Below are 16,426 nucleotides of genomic sequence, written 5' to 3' on the forward strand. Positions count from 1 at the left end.
ACAAGGTCAAAACATTTCTCAAAATGCCCATTCTGACATCACTGCAGTTTCTGGTGTTGATCCTAAACTTACTCAGAGGGAAAAAAATCATCTCTCAAATCATCAAAAATTTCTACTTAAGACCATGGACAAAATGGACGGAGGACAGCACCGTTTCATTACTCCACTTCATTGCCACTGCAAGAGAATGGAGAGGAGGAGGGAAAAATAAAAAAATAAAAAAAACAACTTGTAGCTGGGCTGGAAAAGCAAAAAAAAGCACTTATTCCACGTTAGTCATAATAGCAGCAAAGTCTTGCCAACAAACGAATGGGTTATATGAGTGTTTTAGGAGTGTTTTAAAAGCTCCATTCATAGCTTTGGATGTGCTTTTATTCTAGTCAGAGTGCATGACTACACAGAAGTGAAAGTACATTCATTGGTGTTCTTTGGGGAAAGTGTACAAGATGATACAGTAAATCAGTAACAGTAAACGGGATTTTATGTCTGTACGTTATTGAGACCAAGATAAGCTGGTATGCTGGCTTATTTTCATATCAGCTGCCCCATGACTGTGCAGCAAAGCCTCAGTATTACTGCCACAGCTACAAACAGCTGGTAGCCACCACCCTGAGGCCCCTCACTAAAGGAAAGAGGAGAGATGACCAAGTTTCCAGAAGAAATGACATCATACCCTGTCACCACAGGAAAACTAAGACGTTCCCTCAACTGCATGGCCCAAGACGTGCCCTGCTTGAAGAGTGTCAGCTCCGGGGTGGAACAGGAATGCAGTTCCAACAGCCATCAACGCAGTGTTAAAATTCAGTTCAATTAAAAAGAAAATAATAATTAAATAGAAAAACTTGGGAAGAGCTCTCATAAGCCATGTTTAATCACCTGACTAAATTTTCAGGTTTTTGTTGTTGCTGATTGTTAAAGAAAAAGAAAGGAAAAAAAAAAAGGAGAAAGGGGAGGGAGGAAAGGGAGGGGAGGGCGGGGAGAGCTGAATTCTCAACTTCAGGATGTGCAGTCCAGTAAGGATAACAAACCCAAGCTCAACAGACACAGAAAATACAGTCACCACTACAAAATAGCAGAGTTATTATTTCCATGTGAGCTGTGTGCCTTCTTTAGGAACGATTTCTAAGAAATACAAATTCAGATTTCTCAATACCATTTCTGAACAAGCTAGATTTCTCTGTCCTTGGTGGTAAAGTGTGTGTGCATCCTTATTCGTCTAACATTTATCAAAAGAGGTCAATCTTACTTTATACTAAAAAACAGAAGTCACCAGAATGGCGAAAATATAGGAAAATAATTTATGGAGATGAGCAAATTATGGAGGCCCATTCAGACTAAAAAACGGGGGGCAAGTTGCAATGTGCTCTGAGGGAAAAAAAAATAAGAAAAACAACAGGATGCCACATCTGCAAACTGAAACAGAACAAACCAGCTGAATGCCACATGTGTGCGGAAGTTACAGGCACCATATGTAGGTCTTCAGGTTTTGGGTCCCCCTTACCTACAAACAGGCATTCCTCCCATTTCCCCATCTCCCTCGGCTGATGAGCATCAACTGTAATATTTGTGTAAACCCCTACAGCAAGCCAAAGTTCCTAGCTCACCACATGCAGAGGAAGCATTCCTCTTGCTGTGGACTACCCTTATTAACCATACACGTGCAAGACCACGTGCAGACCAATAGGAACATTACCTGCAGATCCGCATTGCGAGAGCTTGCAATCCAGTAATTGAAACCCAAAACGATGATGCAAGCCAGGAGGGCAGCCACGAGAAGAGGTGGAGACTTCATCCCTCAGCAGCTGTTTCCTAGCCCTGCAATTTCAAAAAATAAAACATAAAAATTAACGAAAACACACAACCACAACAGTGTAGAAATCTGCAAATCAAAATACATGTCATACAAATCAAAATACGTATCGCGTCCTCCACTTAGATTACTTTACACACACAATCAAGCTTTTACTGTAGTAATGCAACAGCTCTCAGCTGAATGGACTACACCTAGCAAGGAAGGCATTCTGCCTAGGTATTTCTATCTGGGGGTGTTCAAGGAAAGGTTGGACGTGGTGCTTAGGGACATGGTTTAGTGGGTGACATTGGTGGTAGGGTGATTGTTGGGCCAGATGATCTTGACGGTCTTTTCCTTTTCCAACCTTAATGATTCTATGGTTCTATGATCTGAGGGACTGAAAAAAAGAAAAAGCCGTATCATATTATTAGTTTCTACATAAAGCTTCACATCAAGTGCAGGGTTAAGTCTTGAATATTCTTGACGATATAATGAAAATCTGCAATCAACAGAACAAACCAGCCATCCTTCTATCATATATTCCATCCAGCAAGTTAATTAGACAATGCTGGACTCGAGATAAGAGGATACATTCCTTGTAATCTCATTTAGTCAGTAACGAAATTCAAGTCTCATGGTTTCAGGAGTAATTTACACTTTGCTTTCAAAACTTGGGTAGTTCAACTTTTTGCCCTGGTAATATGATTCTAACATTTTGGTTCCACACTAGTTAGTCAGTCAGTAAACAAATCAGATTGTACCAAATTATTTTATGGATAATCTAAAAAATATATAAATAAATAAAAGTTAAGCAAACACTCTGTTGATTTCAATGGGAAATTGTACCAAGTGATGTTTCTCTTGATACTCAGCTTTCTTCTGCTCCTAACAACAACAACAAAAAAAAAAACTTGCTTTATTTAATAAGCGAGGTTTAACAAACGAAGAGTAGCAATTGCTGTTGAGCCTTGGTTTATTCTGTGGAGCTGCCTATTCCAACATAGAATGAGGGCAAAGGGCAGCTGCAATTCTGCTTGCAACAGGCCATAATCTTCCCATGATGCGATAAAATCTGGGCTTAATGAATGCAATAACACCTAGCTCAACGAATCCTCAAACTGGACTGGGAACCTTGGGCACAGTTTGTAATACCGACTGCTCTCTTGCAAACTAATATTAACCTTTTTTCTCTCCTTTGTGTACTACTGCAGACAAAAGCCAGCAAAAATAAACACAGAAGATCAAACAGCAAACACTGATGTACTGCAAGACACTATCTCAACATGAAATGGGTGCATTTGCTGCTAAAACACTGTACAGTCTCCCAAGTGAATGCTCTTAAAATGACTTCTTTTTCCCTATGGATGCAATTTACAGGCTGTCATGTATTTATAAATTAATAAATGGTAGCAACTCTCAAAGGGTTTATGTGGGGACATACATTGTAATCTCAGGGGAAGAAGAAAATGTCAGCAGCTGGCAGGGAACAGAGATGTTGGTATTACTCTATTCCCAGTGCTTAGGTCCCACAACAGCTCACCTACATTTAATGTGTGCATGCATCCAGAGCAAAACCAACTCTGGAACACTCCTCTTTGGATTCAGCGTAAGACACAACCTTTCTTCACCTTTCCCCAGCAGGAATTGCACAAGACTGCCAGTCCGATAAGTGCTTCAAGTCTATTTGCTCATTTGAAAACACTGTGTGAGTTTATCTATTTATTCGGGGACGGGCGCCGAACGGCAGGAGGCAGCTTCCTGAAAGTGCCACCTCTTCACTCGTGCCGCACCTTGACCGGCAGCTGGCCTCAAGTTGTGCCAGGGGAGGTCTGGGTTGGAAATGAAAAGTTTCTTTTCAGAAAGAGCAGTCAGGCATTGGAATGGGTTTCCCAGGGAGGTGGTGGCGTCACCATCCCTGGGGGTGTTCAAGGAAAGGTTGGGTGTGGTGCTCAAGGACATGGTTCAGTGGGTGACATTGGTGGTAGGGGGATGGTTGGACCAGATGATTTGGGGTCTTTTCCAACCTTAATAATTCTATGATTCTATGAGTTGTAAACCCGTCCTGCTGAGGAGCAGGTGAAGCACACAAAGCACACAGTTGCATGGGTCCAACACCCCAAGTCCAGGTTTCTGCTAAGGATCCAGCGGTCGCACACAGCACAGCCCCGACAGCAGCCACAGGGACACGTGCAAGGCAACGGCAGGGTGGGGAAGAGGCACAAATTTTAGTCATAAAGCACAAAATCAAGATGCAGCGGACTAAATCACACACATATAGATACGTACACATTTCCAACACAAGGCTAAGGATTATGGAAGTGTGTACAGCATTGTACAGACTGTTCTTCCTGCTGTGCCATGTTAAGAGGAGCGCCTGAGATTTACACGGCATCCTTGTCTCCACAGGCTCCCTGAAAACCTAGAACTGCAGATGTCCGGAGTGGCAAAAACAACATGCAGCAAATGGGCATGACCACATCAGCTAAGAACAAAGTAATTTGTTTATTTTTGCTTACCAGAAAACCACAAATCTAAAATACTTGTACAAATAAAATACCACACTTCAAAAAATGTATATCAAAATCCATCAAGAAGTCACCAGCATCCTGTTATTCATCGTAAACTTATTAGTTGGCACACTTAAAAACATGGAAAAAATTACCAAATATAAACTGCAATATATAGTGCGTCATTCCAAGCATTACTTGAATAAAACAATTGGTATTTTCCTCCTGCCAGTCAGAAGTAGGGGAAGCAATACATCTTATCAGCTATAGAAGCTTACACTGGAAATTAACTACTATTTAGACTAGCTGCTTAGCTCCAGAAGACTCAGCAGGTAAAGCAATTATACAAAGGACAAACGATTAGTTCAGGGCACACCTTAAAGCACAGGTGCAAAACGTTACACCTACCCAGCGTGCAAACTGAGTAGCCTGAATTCCTTTCCTGCTTCTTTCAGCTGCTAAAAGCTGGGAAGCAAGCACTGATTTCAGTAAAGCATGCTCAACTTCCATATGTTTTTCCCCTCTAGAAAACTCGGTGTTGCTTGCCTTTATGTTAATGGAGAATATATTTTATAGCCACGAGAAGGAAAGGCAAAAGGAAGAGTAAAGGGGAGAAACACACAGAAGGACCTTCTGTCTAACCAGTGCAGACACAACACATAACCTCAGTTGCAGTATCGGTATTTCCTCTCTCATCAGCCTAAAAATAAAATCTCCGTAACTTTCTACCAGGGATATACACACGTGTTCTGGTGGAAAGATAAGCAAATCAGTTCAGTAAATACATTTATATGGAAATGTATTTGTCGTGCTGTTTTCCAGGAAATATCTGGTTTGGCACAGTGATTTGAGTTGAAAAGAAAATATGTTTCTGATTTTATGGGTAAGAAAGTGATTTTACTGAACATGAAGGAATCCATCTCTCATGAATGTTTACTACAGATGTGAAAATCAGACGCTGTATCACAGATATAGTGCTCTACATTTGGTAGAGCACAAAATTCCTGACTTCAGCACAGCCGATTTCAGTCTTCTACTTTGCCAGCCTAGCAGAGCTCCATGGAGAAGGAGGTGTGTTAGACTTTAGGATATTCAGGCAAACTAACATCTATCCTTCCTTGTTTGAAAATACCATCAGTCTAAGCAAATCTTTCTTTTACAGCTGTCATGTAGGTAGTTGCTATCAAGCAGCTTCCAGTACAGGCAGCCAACGAACGCACCAACTCCGGACAAGGACTTTATAAGCAAAGACAAAGCAAGATGATTTGTGCGTGCCAAAATCCCAAGAGGAAAGCCAAGTCTCCCTGCTTACAGGGCCCAGCTTGGCATATTTGTGCGAGACCCGCCGAGCGAGGGCCAGCAGACCAAACAAAGCACTCACTAAAAACCTGGGGGACTTCTGGGCAACGCCTCTGCCTCCCCTCAGACATAGTAACCCGAAGACAAAACCCACTGGAGACTTGGGGGTTGATATCCTAATTCCTTATTGGGTGAGCCCTACTTTCCAAAAAAATTAAAAAATATAATGGATCAGCTTCATCAACAGACTAAGCTACACCAGACCAACATCATAATGACATCCTGATCAAGTGTTCTCATTCGTTAACCAACACTTACAAGCTAACAAAGCGGACGGCACGTAGCCTGCCGGCACTTATTGCCTGCCCCTTGCCCGCTGACTGCTCAGCCACTGCAAGGCACAAAACCAGCACAAGCAACAGCACGAAGACAAACCCAGCAGGGAAACACAGCAGCCTCCACGGAAGCGCCGCGACCCTTTCCCAGAGTAGGCTCGATTCCTCGTCCCACCTTACAGCACAGATGTATCTGGGAAGGGCAACCTGGAGCTGCAGGCACGAGGATGCTGCGGGCTGAGAGAGCCACACCTCTTCTTCCCAAGCGTCTTTCACAGGAACCCACAAACTGCAGGCTGAAAGCAATAAATAAATAAATAATCCTGAAGTGTTCAGCAACAGCCACTTTACAAAATTCCATGCTCCGGACAACTGGTTCACTTCAGGGTGGCAACTAGCCAGAAAAATTCACACACAGATGCTGCAGGATGTTACTGAGTCACTATTTGTCCAAATCATCAAGTTACACTTTCCCCAGGAAGAGGAGGGGAGGCACTTGGTGTAACAGGTTTGGCGACTGCATTTTCACCATTCTCAGGAAAAATCATCACTGGATACTCAGATTGGGTCTGTAGGTCTTCCCTTCCTCAAGCATTTTAAACCATGTTTTAAACAGATCAGGAGAGTATGAAAACGCTGAAGAGGTGTCTGCTCAGGGAGAGGCTGGTCGCTACCGCTGCCCCACCAGCTATTTTACAAATTTTACAGAAGAATTTCGTCCTGCAGCTGACCAGAAGAGGCCATCAACCAGAACTGACTCCGTCACCCACAACGTGCTGCTCTTTACGCTCTTTTGATTTTGAAGAGAAGACCCAAGCAGGCTTGTAGCTAATAAGTCGCTAGTGGTTTGCGTTAGGTATCTCTTCTGATTAAGGCAGCTCTATAACCAAAAGTAACAGGACAAAATCTTGTAAAACACCCTCACGAAGTTTTCAGGCACGCATTTTCCGGAGGCGTTTGTAGACATCACTACCAGCAACCATAAAAATTTGTGTACGAAAAGAGAATTAAATGAGAAAGTTACGAGAGCAACCTCAACGCTTGGACTGCTCATTTCTTTTCAAGAAAACAGATTGCTCTCGGTGCTTTTTCCATGCGGAATGAACTACCCTGTTAGGATCTAAATCAAAAGGACCACCAACTTGATCCTGAAACACAGTAAGGGGAAAAGGGTCACGGCGGGTTTAGGCAGGCACTGAGAGAGCCACACCACCACCGCGCTGCTCCCAGCCCTGCCCGGCTACGCGCGTGGTCTCGCTGGGAAGCGCACAGACCGCCCGCTACGAAGTAAGAAACGCAGAAAACCAGCGGTGCGAGCGGCTCTTCGGGAGCACGGTGCTGTGCAGATGCAAGACTGGCACGGGCTCAACCAGAGACACGGGCATCCCCTGCGGGCTGCCACAGGACCGAGGCAGGGCAGGGCAGCCCCCCGGGGCACCCCTCGGCTCAGCGGGGCCGCAGGACGAGAGGCCCGGCCGCCCCCCCGCCCCCCGTTGGCACGGAGCCGCGAGCAGCGGCTGCAAAGCGGCTGAGGGAGGCCCGGAGGGAGCCAGCCCGGCCCGCCCGTGCCCGGCCCGGCCGCCAGGGCCGGGTCCCCCGGCACAGCGGGGCGAGAGGCACCGCGCTGCCCGCCCCGCGGCTCCCCGCTCCCTCACGCCGCCCCCACACGCCGGGCCGCGGCCCCACAGCGCGGCGGAGGCCGCGGCGCCGCTCTCCCCGCTCACCTCGCCGCCGTTACCGCTGCCGGGCTGGCCCCGCCGGAGCAGGAAGGCGGCCGCCGCCTCTCTCGCCCCAGCCCCCGGCACCTCCTGCCGGAGAGGGCGGCGCTGGCGGGCGGGCAGGGCCGGGCAGGGCAGGGCAGAGGCGCGTCGAGGCTTTCCACCCCCCGCGGTCCTGAATATTGCTCCTGCCCCTCAGCTTGCGGCGGCGTTACGGGAGCGGTGCGGGCGGCAGGCGGGCACGAGGCTGCCCCAACGCAGCTCTGGGCTGTGAGCCGTGCGAGGGCTTTGGGAAGAGGTTGTTCTTCTGAGATAAGCGTCCTTAACAGATCTGGGGCAGTAGGCATCATTAAAAAATATAAAACAATTCAAAAGTAATTTATGACTGAACAGGTAGCTCAAATTTTAAAAAAATATCTTTCACCATCAGAAGGTAGTACTGAACATGATCATAGAATCACAGAATATCCCGAGTTGGAAGGGACCCACAAGGATCGAGTCCAACTCCTGGCACCACACAGGTCTACCCAAAAATTCAGACCGTATGACTAAGAGCACAGCCCAAACACTTCTTAAACTCCGACAGGCTTGGTGCAGTGACCACGTCCCTGGGGAGCCTGTTCCTGTGTGCGACAGCCCTCTCAGTGAAGAACCTCTTCCTGATGTCCAGCCTAAACCTCCCCTGTTGCAGCTTGACTCCATTCCCGCAGGTCCTATCACTGGTCACTAAAGAGAACAGACCGGTGCCTGCCCCTCCGCTCCCCCTCGCGAGGAAGTTGTAGGCTGTGATGAGGTCTCCCCTCAGCCTCCTCTTCTCCAGGCTGAACAGGCCCAGTGACCTCAGGCGCTCCTCATATGTCTTCCCCTCTAGGCCCTTCACCATCTTCGTAGCCCTCCTCTGTACACTCTCCAACAGTTTCATGTCCTTTTTATACTGTGGTGCCCAGAACTGCACACAGTACTCGAGGTGAGGCCGCACCAGCGCAGAGTAGAGCAGGACAATCATTTCCCTCAACCAACTAGCAATGCCGTGCTTGATCCTTTCTTCTGTTCCTTAAAGACTATCTTAAAATGATCAGAGTAAGACATGCATTTTAGCATTTTCACCTGAGAGAGCTTTTTTTTTTTTTTTTTAACAGTATGTACAAAACGTTTGTCTAGGTCAGAAACAAATCTTTGTTGCAAGTTCAAAGCCGTGTTGGAGCACATCCCTCTTCTCATCTAGTTAGGGAGATAAGTAATTTCCTGACTGGGAGCAATTTGCTCTTTCATATTTTTTTAAGGAAAAGTGAATCCTTCTTTGCAGCACATGCAAAGCCTAGAGTTATAATTTGACTAAAAACAGGGCTTCGATGTTTAGGGAACTGAACTGTTTGCCAAGATTCATAGAAACACAATGGCAGTCAGAAAACAGCTCATTTGTCTTTGTAAGTAAGACAAGAAAGATGTTAAAAATAAACACCGATAAAAATATTAATTAGGAATCATTGTGCAAGCAGAAAATGTGAGGACTGTCTGCAGCTGGGACCACTCATTGACTAATTTTGCCCTGCTTCGTTACAGGCAGCCAATACTTCTGGAGACATAACCCCATTATTTTCCCTTTCTCGGTAGATTGTCTTGATGAGTAGCTGTTCTGTACAGAAAGATCAGGAATAAAAAGTCTCTTAGATACATAAATAGCTGACAGGTCTCAAAAGCTAATTGACTATAAAGCCCATTTTCAATAGCAAGAGTGAAGGTTTCAAGTCCAGCACTGTCTGCAGTATGCATCCAATGAGAATAAATTAAGTTAATTGAGTTCAGAAACTACACTATGCAGTTTGCAAAAAATGATTTTATGAACATTTAAGGACATTGACAGTTACAGAACTAGTTAACAGCATTTGTCAGTAGCCATCACCTACCAATGTTTTAGAAAATATTAGTAACTGATACTGACAGAGAGGTAGTTGCGAAAACATCAGATGCTGCAGAGCAATGGCTCTTATGTAAAAACATAAAAATAAAAACCTTCTGTATTTAAGTTTCATAGCCATCATTACTGTCCCTATTAACAAATGCTCTAGGCTACAACTGTAACCAGTCTTGCATAAAAATTAGTAGAAAATGCAAAACAGCTCAGCATTATTTCCTGATTCCTGTATGCGCACAATACCACCATGGTCTTTCAGAACTATGTCCTAAAACTTCTTTGGAGCCAACAGAAATGCACTTATACATATGCTAAACTGCAGAGAAGTTAAGTAACTCAGCAAGGTCTCTTGGGACCAGTACTAGAAGTAGTAAACTTGATAAAGGTCTGTTTATATGAGCTTCACGAGACAGTGCAGCCCTCAGCCCAGGGCAGAGCTGGTGCTGAGAGTGAAGCCAGATTTGTAATTGAAAACACTACACACTGGAAATGAGTTTTAGTGACTTACTACTGCTGAAATATTGTGCATGAGAAACGTCATCTAGAAGTAAAGTGATTTGCAGAAAAGTGCTGGAGGTGGATTGCCTGTGTAATTTTTGTTTGTTTGTTTGCAAACATTTGTGAAAATCAAGACTAAAGTGAAGAACATTAGATGTGCTTTGAGGAAGAGGAATTAAAAAGACTCAAACTTGTATAATAATAGTTATTTATCATGAAATTAACCTGAAACACAACAGTAGATGTGTGAACATTGGCACACACATGTATATAGCTGGCATACTAATGAAACCAGGATGCATTCACACAGAAAAAGTCAGCAAATCAGTCAATGGTAGGGAAAAAAATGTTTTATTCATGTCATAAATATTAAAACTGACTGAAGTGCAGTTTTTTCTTTTAACGTTAAGAGTTGTCCTGTGAGAGAGAACGGGATTCAGCACAAGCCTTTATCATAGGAGTTCTGTTGTGTTGCTAGGACTCTGCATCAGAACTTCACTGTAAACATCAGGTTTTGACAGATGTTAAAATTTCCTTGGAAAGAAAAACACCTGAGGTACAACGTACTTTGCAGTTGATGCCATGGAGATAGTACATCCACTCTTTCTTGAATATTTGGACAAATAACTCAGGAGAATTAATCCATGCGAGAGGATTGTTCTGAAGCACAGAAGTACTAAGTTTTCAGGGAGTGGCTGATGTATAGCCTTCCTGACATGTACAATCCACAGCTGTTAGATACTACCAGCCCAGTGTTAACGTGTCTGTGCTTAATGTAATGTTTCTGATATCTCCAGTAATGAGCAAAAGTAATGCTAAAAATAACAACAACAACAACACTTTCTCTTTGATATCTTAGAAAATGCCTTCTAATTTTGCATTGTACCTTCCTCATTATCTGAAGCACAAGGATTCAAATTGTTTACCTTTCTAATATATGGGAAAAGAGAGACATCATTTTTAAGTGCCACATTTTGACTGTTCAGGATGGGTTGGTCAGGCCCTTCTGAATAAGCTCTTCTTGAATAGTTCAGGCTTCTCTAAAAGTTTATTAGTTATTTAAGGTGTAATACCTCAGTGGCATGAACTTACAGTACATCTCAAACACAAAAAGTGTTTTATTTTCCATTGTACGCACGCAATCATATATGTTATCTGAATTCATGAATGCCTGTAAAATGAACTGTAAGTGTGACCTGCTGATCACGCAGGTAGCTGATCTTTTTTGTGATTTGCATTGTTTAAACACGTGTGAGAGATGGGATTGTAGCCTTTGTTTCAAATTCCATAGGTTTCTGCCTACTTGTGAGGAAAAACATATTTATAAGTTGCACTGTTTTGCAGATATTCATTCCTTGCAAAACTAGTAGTTTAATACACTTGATCCTGAGGATACCACTCACAAATGTATTTACCTTTTCTCCTGACCTTTGTTATGGTCGTTTGTACATACATACAAGTACACGGGTAATACTTGACTGCTGTAAACAAATTTCCCCATGAACACTTGAGCATCCCTATTCGAATACATATCTCCTACAGATTGTTAGATGTGAGCTGCACTTCTCTGGTCATCTCTCCAATACTTCCAGAAGCTCTGCCTCTTCATCTTTAAAAAAAATTGTAAAAGTTTTGTTCCAGCAGCATTAGTCAGGCAAGAAAACATTGGTCTAGCAGAGAGTGAACAGATTTTAAGAAATCTGATTCTAATCCTATCCCTGACATTGATTTCTGTGCAGCCCTGAGTATGTCATTTAAAATGTTAGGTTGGAAAATAAATATCTATCTCACAGACAGGGAAAAGACATACAGCTGGTGCAGAGTAAGTTTCAGTATTTTCTTTTCACTTTTAAATATATACACATATATAAATATATATAGTGCCCTTGGATAAAACAAAATTAAAAATCAAAAGTAATTTAAAATATTTCCCTTAGTACTGTGTAGTGACTGTGTATCCCACCTTTTAAAAGTCTTTGAACTGGTGGTACTTCAGAAGATATCTCGTGTCCTTACTGCAACACAAGGATTTAAAAGTATTTTCTTGTGGATGTTTTTTATAGAAAGCTTTTTATGGAATTTTTCATAGGTTAGTAATTGCAACTTGGTAGTGTTTCTTCTCATTATGAAAACACAATAAATGCATATAAAAAGTAAGTCACAAAAACTAGTGAAAAAATACAGTGTCTTACAATTCTAGATGCTGAAGAACTGTAAGCGTAACTCTAACTTCAGGCCTAGATGAAGCAAAGCAAGATTTAGGGCATTATTTAATTTTGAGTCACCTTTTTTGTCACAGAGAAGAACATCATAATGATAGACTTGTTCTAACTATCCAGGTTGAATGCATTTCAAGCACAAGCCTGCTGCTCCTCTCTGCATCCTGCCTCCCAAAACAAAACAAAACAAAACAAAACAAAACAAAACAAAACAACAACAGAGAACAACACCAGCAACAGCAATAAAGAGAAAGGATTAAGGTAGAGAGGAGTCAAGTGCAAGGAAAATCTGTCGAAGTAGATCCTACACTTACTCTGGGATACTGGAATTTAACAAACTATTGAACTATGATGTCAAACAGCCTCACTTTTCCTGCAGGAGAATCCTGTCCCTCTGAAAGCCAAAGAAGTTTAGTCACTCACATGTTAAAGGCCAAGATTTTATCTTGTGTCTTTTCCAGTCAGAACTTCTTTTCAAGGATCGATGGGAAAAAAGATCCTAAAACACCAAATGTAAACAAAAAAAAAAAAAAAAAAAAAAGCTTCACTTCATTAGAGGTGTTGATTGCACTTTTGACATCAGCAGATTTGTTGCTATGCTCTTCACTTCTTCCACTCCAAAGCAAACTGAGAAAGAGGATTTAAAATCAAGAAGTTTTCGTGTATACATCTTACCTAACAAGTTTACTACTGTCTAATAGCAACTGAAATTGCTAACTTCTTCCTTATCAGTCCTACTTCCCAGTCTCTTTTCTGCTTCATCCTCAAAGACCTTTTCTTTTTTTTTCCTTTTTAATACTACTTTACCTCTCCTGTTACCTGACAGAGAAGGAGTAACTCTCAAGACTTTGTAGAGAAATAGATAGAAATAGATTACCTTGAACCATTTGTTTCTTTCCTAATATGCCTTTTTTTTTTCCCTGCCAAATGGTAAGCTAAAACAGTCCAACTGTCAATATCCTTTCATTAAAAAATAAAACTAAAAACTAAAAAATAATAATAATAATAAAAAAAGAAAACATCATTCCACCTTGCCAAAGCTACTGAAAGTTTTCTGGTAGAACAAGATGGTCAAATCCAGTCATGAGATCATTCTCTGGAGATCCATAATCAAAGTATTGTCAGATTGCTATCACCCAGCACAGGTGGAAAATTTCAGACTACTAGAGAAAGACACTAGACATGTTTTAGTATGAGTATAGTCAACAGTTTTACTGTTATTCCCAAAGGTCCCAAACAACAGGCATGTAACTCCCCAGAGCATCCAGTGAAGTTAAGTTTTAATGCATTCCCTTTTCTCCATATGTTATTAACTTAATTTGCCAGACATCTCTGTTTCTTCCTGTCAGTCTCATCTCTTTGAGGATCCTGTCTTTCAAGGTCTGGTTCTTTGAAGAGAGAGTTCAAGGTCCCTGGAGGTGTTTAAGGAAAGGGTTAGGGACATGGTTTAGTGGGTAATATTGGTGGTAGGTGGACGGTTGGACCAGATGATCTTGGAGGTCTTTTCCAACCTTAATGGCTGTATGATTCCCATGAACATCTAGTCTAGCGTGAGGAACTTAAGATTTATACTTTAAGCATCCAAAATATTCATAAAATTATCAAAAACAATTAACATGAAACAAAATATGGTCTTCTCTTTTGTTGTTGTTGTTGTTTTTGGGTTCTGTTGTTGTTGTTGTTTGTTATTAATGTTTCATTAAGTCAGGGCTATGTACCAAAATCAGAAAGGACTGAAACGCTGAAGGCAGCTGCTGGGAGATGAATGATCTCCCTTACCTCCTGTCTCCTTTTCTCAAGGGAGAGCATCTAGAGTCCATGTTGTGTTCTTCAGAGGTGCAGAGCATATTATAGGATATAAAAACCACACATTTGCAACATGTTTCTTTATAGCAGACAAAAAGTAATATGATCTTTTCTTCTGCACAATACATATGCATGTATTTGTTCTAAGTGCATACTGACTTATGTGTACATTCACAGGGTCTGTTCTTACATCAGAATAATTACAGGCTTCCCCATCACTGGATGTCGTTCTGTAGCCTGCATTTTACAGCATGTACACTTAATGACCTCCTTTGGCCTTGAAAATATACCTCCAACAAATCTTCCACTAAAATGGGTGCAGTCTGAAGCACTGAGTGAAAACTAACACTTACACAAACCAATTAATTTACATAATGAAAGCAAAGAAGTGAGAATTTTCTAGTTAGAGTTTTCTAGTGAGAATTTACTAGAAAAGATTGACATGCACTATTAAGATCAAGCAGCACACATAATGTTCTGCATGTTTTAATTCTTTTACTCCTTAGAACTGGATTTACTTACAGTGCTTTGTATTGAGCTGGAGTTCAGTTGCTAACTGGAAATAGGAGTAATTATGTGCTCACATAGGAATTAGTATTAGGTAGTATTTTCTACTTCCATTTTAAAAGAAATGCACTCAGAATGAGTGTTTCATCTGGATTCCAACACATCTCTTTGTTTGCAGACATAGAAACTCTCTATTTAGGTAATTGCTTTGTCATGCTAAAAAAAAAAAATAAAAGGCATGCACAAACAAAACAACAACAAATAGGAATCAGGGAGCGGTTTATTTCCCACTGCGGCAGTCCCCAGAGGAACTGTCAGCTGAAATCTGACTGCAGTCCTGCATTACTGAAGCACAGGCATACTATCACAGGCAGATGATAAAAAGGTTTTCTCTGCCCTTCCCAGCTTTTGTATACTCTCTGAGTTACTCTGAATAACCCTGGATGCTGGCCCTGGGCGTAGCTTCTCCAAATGGCATCGCCACTGTGGCTTCTGCAGCTCTGGAGCATTTGCCTCAAAGTATCAGCTCTCCTGCTTAATTGTGCAGCCTCATTTAGAGAAAATGCCCGATATGCTCTGATATGAAAACGTACTGCTTCATGGGAAATCTGGGCTAGCTGCAAGAGTTACAATTAGACAATGATGTCTCTGTAGAAAGACATAAAATAAATACGCACTCAGTATGCAGTAAAAAAACACCTTAGCAAAGAACATTTTGGCTTTGGGAGCTGGTTGAATCTCTCCAGGATCCTCATCGTGTAACTTCTTTCTGTTCAGCTTGCTTCTGTCCCTATGGTATGTTGACAGCTTCCCTGTCCTGCTTTGCAAAACGGGTTTTTCATTCATAGGATATATCTCTGAAAGTTGCTTCAGAGAGTTCACTGACTAACGTTACTCTTCAACACTGGTTATGCAGTTTTCTTGGGAAGAATATTACCTGAAGTCAGTATCTATATTCACTCTTGATAGTTCACTTGGGCTATCTGTGTAGCCAGAATTTAGTCTTTTCTCTTTCAAAACAATATAGAAAAGAGTAAAGGAAGAGAAAGCGCCCTGATATTAAAATATTATGAAATTAGTCCCTTATTTTCTACACTTTTAGCTTTCGGAGGTATAAGACAGTAAAAGGAATGCAACGCACTTTTCTATGTATGTTATACAGATGGATAAATTTCCATTACACTGACTGCATATGCAATAAAGGACGCCAGATTTGCTGGCATTTGCTGCAACTTTGTGTGCAGGTTTGTGGCCACATGCACAAGTTGCAGGAAAAACACAGCCTGTTTTTCCTAGAACATAGTCTGTCATTTGCAAAACTTTGTCCTATTTGAGTGAAATCAAGCAAGTATGCCTTAAGTGAGTTTAGGAGAATGACGATGCTTTGTCCTCCTAATAAGAGCACTGAGAAGCTTAGTTTATTAGGGATAGCACATGGCTAGTCCGATATTCATAAAACAGGGTAAAGGTTACAAAAATTCTCCCCAGATCTTGAATGTCCACCCAGCCAACAACGGCCTCACTCCATATTTTTTAGAAAAAACATCAGTGACACAAAGCTGCAATTCTGCGAGGAGGGGAAGTGGTAGCTAACATGGTAACTACGTACAGTTTTGGCTAACGTATTACTCACTTCAACTTACAGGAAGGTAGACCATATATAGATCATTTTATCATTTCCTTGTGCCAGGGTCCACACTGTGCAGCAGGCTATGGTAATGTACGATAGGGTATCTCTCTAATCACCTGCCAGCCACAGCATTTTGCTCTGACAGTGCACTTTGGTACAGTGGTCTGAGCTCTAGATAAAGTGCAGGGTGACTTACACCT

The 16,426-nt window shown here is 42.1% G+C and overlaps 1 protein-coding gene across 8 annotated transcripts in view; it reads right to left on the reverse strand.

Annotated features, from left to right (window-relative positions):
- Nucleotides 1-7,814, reverse strand: part of GOLM1 (golgi membrane protein 1) — a 30,615-nt gene extending 22,801 nt beyond the window's left edge. For 2 of the 8 annotated variants that reach the window (XM_080572625.1, XM_080572620.1), the window contains exons 1-3: nt 7,658-7,814; nt 6,114-6,229; nt 1,694-1,815 (exon numbers count right to left, since the gene is read on the reverse strand). In XM_080572625.1, the coding sequence (XP_080428751.1) occupies nt 1,694-1,792 (99 nt within the window). In that variant the 5' untranslated portion in view covers nt 1,793-1,815; nt 6,114-6,229; nt 7,658-7,814. Of the gene's footprint in view, nt 1-1,693; nt 1,816-5,916; nt 6,057-6,108; nt 6,230-7,657 lie in introns of those variants that run through there. The other 6 variants (XM_080572624.1, XM_080572619.1, XM_080572621.1 and 3 more) reach the window with 5 other exon arrangements.
- Between the last annotated feature and the right edge of the window lie 8,612 nt (nt 7,815-16,426).

This window comes from Anser brachyrhynchus (genome assembly GCF_964034855.1).
Source record: "Anser brachyrhynchus genome assembly, chromosome: Z".
Classification (NCBI taxonomy): domain Eukaryota; kingdom Metazoa; phylum Chordata; class Aves; order Anseriformes; family Anatidae; genus Anser; species Anser brachyrhynchus.